Source organism: Ammodytes marinus (genome assembly GCF_949987685.1).
Source record: "Ammodytes marinus genome assembly, chromosome: 12".
Lineage (NCBI taxonomy): Eukaryota > Metazoa > Chordata > Actinopteri > Uranoscopiformes > Ammodytidae > Ammodytes > Ammodytes marinus.
In genome coordinates, this window is record NC_137216.1 from 19,422,631 (window position 1) to 19,434,981 (window position 12,351).

Below are 12,351 nucleotides of genomic sequence, written 5' to 3' on the forward strand. Positions count from 1 at the left end.
TCATTCTTACACTGCTCAAACATTCTCACACTCCGCCAGCTGCTGCAATGATAATAACACAGGGCTGGAGTCAGTCTTTCACTTTCCTACTTGTTGCATGTGATCACACACACACACACACACACACACACACACACACACACACACACACACACACACACACACACACACACACACACACACACACACACACACACACACACACACACACACACACACACACACACACACACACACACACACACACACACACACAATAGAGACATAATGAAGCGCACAGACATGGAGACATCAGACGAGACTCTCCAGCTAATCTTGGGGTTGCTTCCCATGGACAGCCCCCACCCACACTGTGTCTAGCCCAGCTGCTGGGATTTCTTTAGCTGTGCCGCTCCCGCCAGGCCTTATTGTCCTCCTCCACCTCATGCTGCCAACCTCTCACCCCTGACCCAAGACCCAAGACTTTACCCTTTGCAAACCCTCAAGCACTGCCCCCCCCCCTCTCCCCCACCCCAAACCCTTATTGGAAGTAAGCACACACCTCCTCCTTCTAGCCCTGGCCGGTCCTACTCAACAGGCCGGCCCCGCCAGCGCTATGACAACAGAGCAGATGACACGGAGATCACTTTAACGCCATTGTTCCGACAGGCTCTCCTCTCTGTCCTAAAGCCCTGCGTCCTGACGCTGGATCCTGGAAGGACAGGGAGTCATGGCGGAAGCTAAGCGATGAACACTACCACTGTAAACCCAAATGTTGAAAGTAATTATACTGATTAAGTACTGTAAACTTGATTTTGTGAAATAATGACTACTTTACTTAATTATTTTGAGTTCCTGTGACTTTTTTTTCCTTGTTTGAGTTAATCAAGCTGATATTTTTTTCATTAACTTAACGACGCCCTCTTTTCCCACAATGCTTTGTGCTGTAGCAACTACAGTTACACAAGGGAACACACAAAGGGAAAATATGGAAGCCAATCTGTGTTGTGCTTGGTGTATACTCTACGCTGGCTGATCCCTGCCGGAGTGGGTCATTCCAATACATTATAGCTTCAAGCTCTGATGGGCGGTTTTCCAACAGCAGAGGCTGTAATGACCCTTTGTCCATCATACTAGACATTATAAAAACACCTACTTTGTGTGCAAGGCAAACCCCATTTATGGCACCATCCGACGCAGTGATGCAGACACTACATCATTATCAGTGTCTAAACATTTACACTCTCCGGAATGTATTCTGTGCACACTCCATCATTCAAATGAAAAGGATTCACAACCAGCTGCTGCTCTGACAATACATTACAAACAGTGTCTTGATGGAACAGAAAAAAAACATGTGCTTCTATTTATACACCCCTTAAGACCTCTGTGTGTACATGTTCAGACCACTTTGGTCCTTAAAACTGAAACTTGAAAAGTATTTGTATCATTTGAGCATTTACCAAATCGGAACGAATAAACATACAGATACATTATCTTCTCATGTAGTATATAAATATATATAAATATTAAATATTATTGCCCAGAAACAACAAACACCAGGCAATCCATAGAATATCATTATGCCTGCATCTATAAGCTTTCACACACTTGCACGTTTTGCTCTGGACATTCCAGATGCTTCGTGCCTTCACAACATTTATTTTCCATTCTCAGCTGCGGCCAAGCTATTGTTACAGTATTGTTTTCCCATAGAGGCGAGGTCAGAAGCTAAGATGACTTATGAGACCTCTCAGTGGTGTAGCTCTGATATTCACAGTGCTAACCAATCTCTCCTCTGGTCTGTGTGTGGTTACTGAATCAAGCTGTTTTTCAGACAGAAACATCTGGGATTTCCTCTCCCCTCAAGCTGCTGCTGTTAGCTGGTATTTTTCTCCTTTCCTCCACGGAGCAAACCTACAGTACATGACACCAAATCCTTAAAAAACCTTTGAAAATGGTAAAACCATCACACGTTGCTGAATGACTCAGTTGTGTGGATCCAGAGTTGAATTCCGCCTTCAACGATTTAGTCAAATTGAAATTCCACAAACTCAAGCCCTCAGCTATTAGGTTTCCTGCAGCTGTCGCTATATTAAACTTCAGCTCAAGCAGATTTTCCTCTGCTTGGCAAAGGTGCCTCTTCCCTGCCTGTCAAGCCTTTTCTCAGGAGGACAATAAGCAGACAACCAAAACTCTCCCTTGGAAACCTTTCTCTTGGGCAGGAAAATGATTCCTGGCGAAAGAGAGAGACAGAGAGAATGTGTGGGCAGTGGCCTCTGGCTACAGTTTCACGCTTTCACTTTGTCACAGGCAGCACCACAACAGGACCACATGAGCAAAGAGAAGTCATGTGCGTTCACTGCAACATCTGAGACACACAAGCTTTGAAGAAGTAAGACGTCACAAGATGTATCTTCATGAGAAACATCTCTGAACATCTCAAGAGGGATTTCTCACGTAATCCTGCGGCAAAGAAAAAGTCATAAGGGGTTACATGGTTATTCATTTAAATTCCTACTTTAATTCATCCCGAGCGTTGCATTTGGCCGCATCCAAATGGTCTCAGGCTGTTTGGCACGGCTCTTCATATGGTGAACATTTCTCATTGGTGTGCGGGGGTACCCCAGATGCTTTTGTCTTACGGTTGTTTAGCAGCTGCGTAAAAGCGCAGAGGACAAAGACCTATCTGTGGAGGGTTGAATACACTCAGTGGGAACACAGCCAACAGTTCAATCCTACAGGCTCCCACAGTTGAAAAGCAGACTAATGCATTCTGCTCTCACTCCTCACAGATGATATAACAAGGAAAATAGCTGGAGAACTTATTACTTCTACTTATTTCATCAAACTACTTTCATACCTGAACTGTGGACACGCCAAACTCTTAAATAATCATCTATATAGACGTTTTTGAAATAATACTTGCACTTGCGCTCTTTATCCAGAAACAGTTAATAAATAATGTGAAAAATATCAATCATGGCATCTTTGACCACTCCATCTTTGAAAGGGCATTCAGGAAGAGCAAGTGGCCAGCAGCACTTGGCTAACTGAGCACAATATAGGCTAAGACACCCACATTTCCAACATGTAGCTTAAGATACCGATAAAACATGAAACTTCTGAATCTGGTTTCAGTTTTTGACCCTTGTGGGTCACCCCATGGCTCATATCCTGTGGACCAGATTCCTGCCATCACAGAGAAGAGACACCGGCTAGCATAGGCCTCCCTGCCAAGGCATCGTTTGGTGTAGTACAACAATCATACTGTTCAGTGGCTGCTCTTGCTCAACCAAGAACACAAACAGAAAATAGGTCATTCTGGGAAAACATTATTGACTATTCAATCAATGCCCATGAGATATTGAGAGGTTGAATAAAGTGGTGTGCAGTGTTGTTGGTGCGGTGTGCTTATTGGGAGTGCTGTAATGTGGTTGACTGTAAATAGCAGAAAGATCCTGCAGCGGGGCTGAATGCCTGTCCAATGAGTAAGTGGACGTTCATTGCTTTCCCCCCAATCTATTATTTCCCAGAGGCCTTCTGGAACAATCATCTGACTGTGAACAAAACACTGGTACAGATCGCTGCTCCACTGGCAAATATCACCTCTGCACCCCATGTGCACGTACTGACGCCAGCATTTATTGTAAAATTGAAGAAAAAACGTGCCCTTATTATGCATGTATTTAGCAGTTTAACCTAGGAAATCGTGGTTTTCTTCTGAAGTCTTGTGGATAAGATAAAGGCCATATTGTATCGTTGGCATATTTTATACAACACCAGCATTCAGCATATCAGAAAGCCTGGGGTATGGGCTTGGGTATTTTCAGATATTCAAATGCCATCCTGTTTCCACCATATGTGACAGCTCTGTAACACACACACACACACGCACACACAGTTTCCCACACACACTAAACTCGCATCCCTTCTGTTTCGACAGTGAATAGGCTTTTTGGTAAAAGTGACGGCCAAGGCGCATGCTTGAATAAGCATCCCCACTCAGGAACTTCTCTTCCAATCATTTCATGTCACAATATTCAATGGCCCTCTTTGTTGTGTGAGGAGTTATTAGGCTCAACAAATGAACATGACCGCCCTGGCAGACCTGCAGTGCTGGAGACAAAATCCAAAAAAGTTAAATTAGAAAGGCATAGGAAAGCAGTAAGGATGAGAGAGTCAGAGATTAGGTAGACATCAGAGGAAAGAGAGTGGAGAAGGAAGAGAAGCAGGGGATGAATGAAGTCTTGATTGAGCTGGAGTAAAGGGCTCTCTCTTTTTTTTGGGAGCTGGACGCTTACAAAAAGTGCTGTATGAACCTCATCTGCTGCATAATTGCCGAAGATGCTCGGTCACATCCTATGCCAAATGGAAAGAAGCCCAGAAAGCATGTAACTATCACAGCAACTACCTCATTATGAGGGATCCTCAGTGTAATTAAGGATTGCAAACCAAAGACGGAACGGAAGGTAATTAAGGGAATATTGATGGTAACCAAAAATTGTGGGATCCGTCGTGAAAGGTTAACACATGCAACACATCGCATGGTTGGCAACTTTTTGGAGTTAGCAAGAGAATGCTTCATTTCAAACAAACAAACACAAAACAGCAAGGTTTCATTTGTCTCCCAGCACCTTTTCCTGATCATCTCGGCAGTGACTCATTCTTGTTTCCTTCTGCTTGTCTTGGGAACAGAGGCACATGACCCACAGTTTGCCTTTGAGGATAATATGTCCATGAGTCAAATGAAAGCTGGGGGGGGGGCATGGAGGACATTATCTGACTCTCTGTTATTGCTCTGCCATCGGTTGACAGGTTGTTGATTCCGAGAGTGCAGACAAACCTCCGCTGGCGCAGCCTTAGCACCCACGGGTCTTCCCTTTTCCACAGAGTGCAGGATGCAGGGTCACAGCACATGTGGTCCACAGCGTGTGTCCGTGACAGTGATCTCTGCTGATGTGTGAGCTAAATAATCAGACACTTTCCAGACATCCTAGTTCAGATGGAGGAGGAGGAATGTGCTGCGTTTTAGGGCTATACAAGACCGTAGACACCTTGAGAGAAACTTCACAGACACATTTAAAAATCATTACGATGGAGAGGCTTCCAACTGCTTTGTTTGTGGATCTCTGAGGAGCAGAACCGGTGAGAAGCTTTCATCAAGAAAGTCTTTGCCATGTTCAAGAGACTATTGTTAACATTTGACACCAGGTTCAGGCCTCTACTCGTGCACCGTCTGGGACACAATGAGTGAGAAACAGCTGAGCTGTTAAAGTAGAGCGAGATGTTTAATTAAAGACACATTCAAAACTGTCCGCTGTGATTAACTCTCTTTTCTTGAGCTGCTCGAAAACAATGATGTAACCTTTGGATCTGGTTTGCATCTGATGGCAATTTTTTCACCAGACCACCACACTGAAAACAAAACACGAAGGTTCATGAGTTTCCAAGAGGAAAAAAACAATCTTTCCCCCTTCTTTTTTTGCTTTAAGCGATCAGGATCTGGCTCTGAGAAAAACAGGCACTGCATTCATAGTCGTGTCCATGATTTGCTATTTTTGATTAGTGGAATCTCCTGTCATAAGACAGCTGTAAATGTTAAGCACATAATTAAATAGTTTTGGGAAAAAAGAGATGGTTTATTTTCCACACTGTAAGAAACTGAGAGACGCAGTGAGGAGAAGTGTTACGCTACCTATGCAGTGTCATGTCATGCTATTATTTTGGCTAAAATCAGTATGATCATCATATGCAAGAAAGATAATTGTTATGCTCAGACCAACTCTTTCTGTTCAGATGTTTGGCCCAATGATAAAATGCTCAAGTGGAACTGAAACCACATGTATCTCTATGTGTTGTGTATATTCCTATTATTTACTATCTATGGTATATTCACAAGGATTCTCTTCACAACCAAATACTGTTTGATGGGTTATCGTCACAGGACTAACACCAAGAAACCAACAAGATCTTTGTGGAAAATGCATCGCTGTCTCTCCCTGAATTGTGCTCAGCGGACTGACGCCAAGTTACACTCCCACGTCCCGCACACAGGCCAATGCTCTGTTAAAGCGCTCACTGCGAGGACAGAGGAGTTATCTCTCCGAAAAACAAGTGGCCCCTCTGCGGGGTGGAGGTCACTGTAAAATCAAATCAGACATAAATTACGTAACCTCTGAATGACATCTTCACTTTGCAGCGCACCCAACACAATCGGTCTTGGAGACATCCTGTTTATGTTGGGCCGAAACGGTTTCATGCACACAGTGACAGTTAATCCATTTTCTGCTTCCAAAGCTGTTTCACATCAAAATGCAGCAAAATCACAGCAGAATGGTTTGATATCCATAGCTCTGACACAACAAAAGGGGGACCTTAACAGCAACTAGCAAGTATCTGAATTAATCTCCTCATGACCATATACAACCTCTCCGGAAAAGGGCCATGGAGAATCTTTGAATATAGAATGGGGAGCCTTAGCAAGTGGACAATGCACAAAGGTTGATTGCCATGCAGAGTAATATCCTCTATGAGACAGTGAAAGAGGGTCTGTGGGGAATTAGTTCAGAGGGTATCCGCTCTGAAACTTGCAATTCAGTGTACTTCTCTCTCTCTCTACATTAAGAGCCACTGAAGTCGCACAAAGGAGCAGCTCCAAATTAGGAGCACAAAGATGCCTCTGTGAGAGTTTCAGAGCAAATTAATGAGCATTGATACACATTTGCACACAGCGTTCTTCCCCTAGCCTCAGCTGCAACTGTGGCAAACCACCACAAGCCGATGAATGTTGCCCCCCGAAAAACACATCACCAAACTCAACCAACTCCATAATGTTAAAATTATGAAATATAATGGATCCATACTGTGTGTCATCTATCTTTTTTCAAGTCCAGGGTGTGACAGTTAGTTATGAGTGAGAACTGAGTTTTTTTTTGCCTGAATACCATATCCCATCTGTTCCAAATCAAAAATCATTGTTTCGAAATCTTAAAGTTAGCAAGAAAGTTACTAAACCTACAGGAATGCCATGAGCGTCTCACACCTCCCAAGGATCTCCCAAATTTGGGAGCACAGATGGCCAACACTTGGGACTGGTTTTAAATTGGGACATTCTCAGCAATTCTAGGCATAAAACACAGCATGCAGGGGCTTCAGCTGAGGAACATCTGACTAACACAACCTGTTGCCTATTTGGTGTGTTTTTTCTTCCAGGAAACTATGCGTCATAGTCACTTTATCTGCAAAACACTGTGCAATTTGGGTTTGGAAATACCACCACAGCAACCTTATCAAACACTGCAACGTGATCGATCATTGCTGATCAATAAGGACAGATAGGCTAATGACAAGAAGGGGTAGATGGAAAACAAGTTTTAATCAAACAGCTCATCCGCAAACGCTCAACACTATACGGCCCAAGAGAGACAGTATAGAGAGGCAGGAAGTTGATCTGGATTTAACACCTCCGCAAAGTGACATAGAGTTGACCGGAGGAATCCTGATAGACGTAATCTCTCTAATCGCCTTCCTCAAGTTGCTTCAGCAGGATTCTCGTGGAAACCAGGTCAGGTAAGCGGTGTATTTCTGCAGCAACAGCAGTGCAAGCTAAAACCCACTTCTGTTTAGGTAAGAAGAAGAAAAAACAATCGGCGCACCCCGAAAGTTTGGGTGACAATAACACAACTCTATGAAGCGCTTTGTCACCACGAAACACTAAAAGAAAAAAGTCTATATCCGTGCTTTAGCTGCACTTGTCTGTTGGTAAAAACTCACCCATTTTTGTTTGTAAGTGTTTTTCCCCGAAGCGTCCGAAGTTGAGCGATATCGGCTGTAGAGTTGAGCCCCGACTATACACTGATGTTGCGTCCTGGGATGCACACTGGCCGCCTGGCTGCTCGAGCACTCAACGCTGCGTCCCTTTGGAGAAAGCCTGCGTGACGTCACCGAAGAGGGGGATTACAGAGGGCAGGATGGAGCAACGATTAGGCAACCCCCCCTCCTCCCCTTTCACCTCCTCAGCCCCTATCGGGACATTTCACTGGCCACACTGGTGCACAAATTCCAAATTAGATGATATCCCTGGATTATCATTACGCGATATAATGAAGTTGGTCGATTTAACTGATTTCAATCAAGATGTTAGCCTACCAAACTGATTTTTCTCTGTTCCATTGTTCATTACACAAACACACAATTTTGAGGATAAAGTGTTATCAGGTCAGCTAATCAGAGGACAGATGAGCTGTTATCGCAGGTCAGAGACCAGCATATAAACGCAGAGTCAGGAGTTGTGGCGCTCATGTGTTACTATAACACATTACAGTCACATACAGAGCTAATCATTTATAAGAAAAATAAATGTCCATTGACAGGGTTGTTGGGCAACACCTACTGCTGTTCTGTGGTTGTTTTTACTGAATACTCTATTTGAACCATGAAAAATCATAAAAAGAATAATCATCATATAACAAATGTGTTATATGTGTCCCAAATTATTAATATATATTTTTTTAGAATATTTTATATATTATATTTATATGTTTGTTTCGAATCCTCCAATTTGAGCACAGACATATGCAAATTGATTAAAACCCTTTTTGCTGTGCAACAGATGGATTTCTTTTCTTCATGCAAATACTTTCAGAACAGAGGAAAGTCTTAAATGACCTTCTGGGGTTTTCAAAGATACATGGGGATTTTTTTTTTCTGAGGGGGGAACAGATGTTTAGCTTTGTGACTTGAATGAAATTGTAACAAATGAGAAGAACCAACTGGGGCTAAAACACTCCGCTTCCTCTGAAGGGTTGAAGGAAGTTGGACTGAATGGACAAAGGAGTCTGACCCTTAACTTGAATTCACTTGACTTTACCACATGATCATATGTTGAAAGACTGTAAATGCCAATGCAGATCACTGTTCCCACCCTGTCCTCAATACATCCCTTCCCTTTCTACCAATCCCAATGTCAATATAAAAGTACATTGCATGACCAACATGCATGAATCAGTACACCACTTCTGTCATACATGGATGAATTAACATCTTTAGAAAAACACTGTCTGTTGTTTAAAAACAATTTAACCCTGACAATACCCACAAGGTATCTGTTTAAAAAGAAATATATATATATATATAGGCCTATATATCTAATGGTTGACATCACATCTGTGCATCTATTGCAATGAATTGTAGTCTCTCACAAAGATGAGGCCTTTACAGAAACAATGCCAATCCCCATTGAGCCACTGAGCTGGTATCCGGTATCCAAGGAGTTCTGAGCACCCCCTAATCCAAGCCAGTCTTTTCACTGGTGGCCAAGTGGCAGCTCTCAATGGTTTGTTTCATGGCCAAACAGGGCATCTGCCCAACATGACAAACACAAAAGCCTCCTAAAGGCAAATATTTAACTGGTCAACTTCAGTGTTAGAAAGACAATTTCTCACATTTTTATATTTTGTTAATTCTATTTAGTTTGCTTTCCAGGTCACAATCATGCTGTTGGCAAGTCAGGTTTTCTATTTAAGTAACTTCCCATTTGTGTTCCTTTCATCTGTGAATCTAAATCTATGAGTTGTCCATGTGATGGGTGTTGAACCATGTATAGCCTAGTAATCAGTATACAGAATACATGAGACTGCTATTAGAAATCTGCATCTCCAAAGTTGGGGTCCTGTGCTTTTTAACTTTATTTCTGTCCGTGTACACATACTGCATGCCAGTGTGCAGTGTGTGTGTGTGTGTGTGTGTGTGTGTGTGTGTGTGTGTGTGTGTGTGTGTGTGTGTGTGTGTGTGTGTGTGTGTGTGTGCATGTGAATGGAGGATCTGCATGGGAACATTCCAGCACTGCTGGCTGTTACAGCAGGCACGGCAGCTGGCAGACAGCGGGCATGCAACTGCTACTGACGATGGCAAAACAAAATGCATCACACAGAGCCTTTCCATCTGACATAAGAAAGTTATGTATGCCATGTAGGGTTGCAAAGGGGTGGAAAGTTTCCGGTAAATTACCGGAAAGTTTCCGGAAACTTTCCACGGGAACTTTCGCTCGGGAATTTTGGGAATATTCAAAATTGGAAATTATAAATGTCGGTAATTTAAATGATTTTTTTTTTCATATCCAAACATAAATCTAAACATCTAAACACTATGTTTGGTCATAGGCTGACATCCATGCAAAATAATACAATTAAAAATCATTACATTTGAACAGATTTATTTGTAAGAAGAACTTTATCAAGTTTTGATTATTTTATGAACAATCAACAATTTCACTGATCAACAAAAAGATGAATGTTGAGTTAAATATTACTCATCTGTCTGACCCAACCTATTCAATAAATAAAGTCAAATGCCCCCCATGTGATGGAGGAATGCACAGAGCATGTAGAGGGCATGGCCTCAGTACCCCTGCAGTAGGATGTGTGCTATGTGCAACTTGCCAAGGTTAGTTGCATAAAATCTGGTTATTTTAGTCAAGATTTTGCTCAAATATATTTTCCCCAACTATATTTATAATCACTGTTTAAGCCTCTGTAAACCTGGTCTAGTAAAAATCAATATATGATATCAAGTTGGGTGTCTCAATAAACTTAAAAAAAAATCTGATTTGAAATTAAATGTTCATAAATATATAACAACTTAGTTGAAAAAACTGCTTTTTACTGTCTAGAACGTTTGCCAGGACTGAAATAACATAGTTAGAAGGATTTAGTGCATTTGGTTTGCTTTAAATTTAGTAAATTCCCGTTTATTCCCATTAATTCCCAAAATTCCCGTTAATTCCCATAAATTCCCGTTAATTCCCATGGAAAGTTTCCAACTTTGAAAATTCCCGGAATTTTGCAACCCTAATGCCATGTCAAAAAACAACCAGGACACGATGCTTGGCTTTATTGGTGGATGTTGTGTTTTGCAGAGAACCTTCAATGTTTATTGTGATTAACATTATGTTGTTAAATGTTCCTTCTTCTTCCTTCTTTTTTATATAACAATTCAAACAAAGAGCAAATACAACACAGGCTTTGGTTGTTGCAAGGATATACGCTAGTGGAGCAGGTGGTTTGTGTGTTCCTCAAAAATACAACTTTGTGAACTTAGAAATGGCAATGCCATTTGGCTCTAGCCAAAATAAAAGCACTACAAATGTCCATTCAAACTAAGATCTGGAAATACTAAAAAGGGGCGCACAAGTGTTGCTGTCCAGCACTGAATCAGGCCCTGCAAAAAGCTGTTTGCGGCTGTCAGCCCGCATAATGTATATATTGAGTGTTTGATTGGTGCAAACTGATATCTCAAGTACCATGTAAGGGCAAAGTATCAAATACAGCAATTGTGTATTTTATTCAGTGTTGTTCCACACCAGATAGGCAACATCAGGAGTTACAGCTGAGGTCGGAATATTTTGTGAAGCTCTCCCTCCTTCTCTAATTTATGCTAGGTTTGTAACTGAGAATAAGCACACAGTGAAACAGAGATGATGGGAGGAGAAATTGAGGCAATCCTGTGTTGGCAAATTGCAAATTAAGAAAAGCTGTTGAAGCGCTGTATCACACTAACCAGCCACCATGGTTACATACTAAGCGATGCTTACTCAGACTGAAGTTGGCATCAGATGGAATGTAACATTGGACAATTCTGTCCTGTGAAACCAAATCCCTAATGCATCAGCTCAATAAATATTATCTGCTGGTATCTGTGAGAGTTTCCGAGGCATTTTCCATGCCGTCCAGTATTGAATCTAGGGCTGAAGTTCATTTAACCCTTTCACGCATAGTGGTCACTACAGTGGACAGCTATTCAAATGCTGTTTTCTTGAATATGCATGGGTGTGGATCGCCTAGTTGCATATCAGCCACTACAGTGGACTCTTGTGTGTCATCCAATGCATTGCCAACCAGTGGCCAACCATTGTAAGAGCAGCCACAATTAGTCAAAACCAAGATGGCCGACAGGGAGCAGAAAAGTTGTGTAGCTCAGGAATATCCTGTAAATACTTCAAAAATAGCAGACTCTGGCAGGTAAAAAAAATATGGCAACATTAATTAACATCTTAGGAGTCATATAGTTGTTCAAATTTCCAATTATTGATTTTACATTGGGAGGAAATTATGTTTAATCACCTGTCCACTAAATTGGACATCATGCATTACGGACTTCAATAAATACTATGACTGCAGATGTGTTGTGCTTGAAAAAGCTTACTTTGCTGTAACTTTTTGGTTTTAAATCAATTTATTTATGTTATTAGAGTGCAACTTGAAGTATTTGTGTAAAAAAAAAAACATTTTTTCCAGACCATTCCATTATGTGTAAAACAGTTGGTGTCACTATGATGCCAATTTTCATATTAAAATAGCTTTGATGAAGTGA

The 12,351-nt window shown here is 41.7% G+C and overlaps 1 protein-coding gene across 1 annotated transcript in view; it reads right to left on the reverse strand.

The window, feature by feature from the left end:
- The window catches only part of gpm6bb (glycoprotein M6Bb), a 29,253-nt gene extending 21,337 nt beyond the window's left edge, over positions 1-7,916 (reverse strand). The window contains exon 1 of the mRNA XM_080038718.1: positions 7,756-7,916. Coding sequence (XP_079894844.1) covers positions 7,756-7,759 — 4 coding nt within the window. The 5' untranslated portion in view covers positions 7,760-7,916. The remainder of the gene's footprint in view (positions 1-7,755) is intronic.
- Between the last annotated feature and the right edge of the window lie 4,435 nt (positions 7,917-12,351).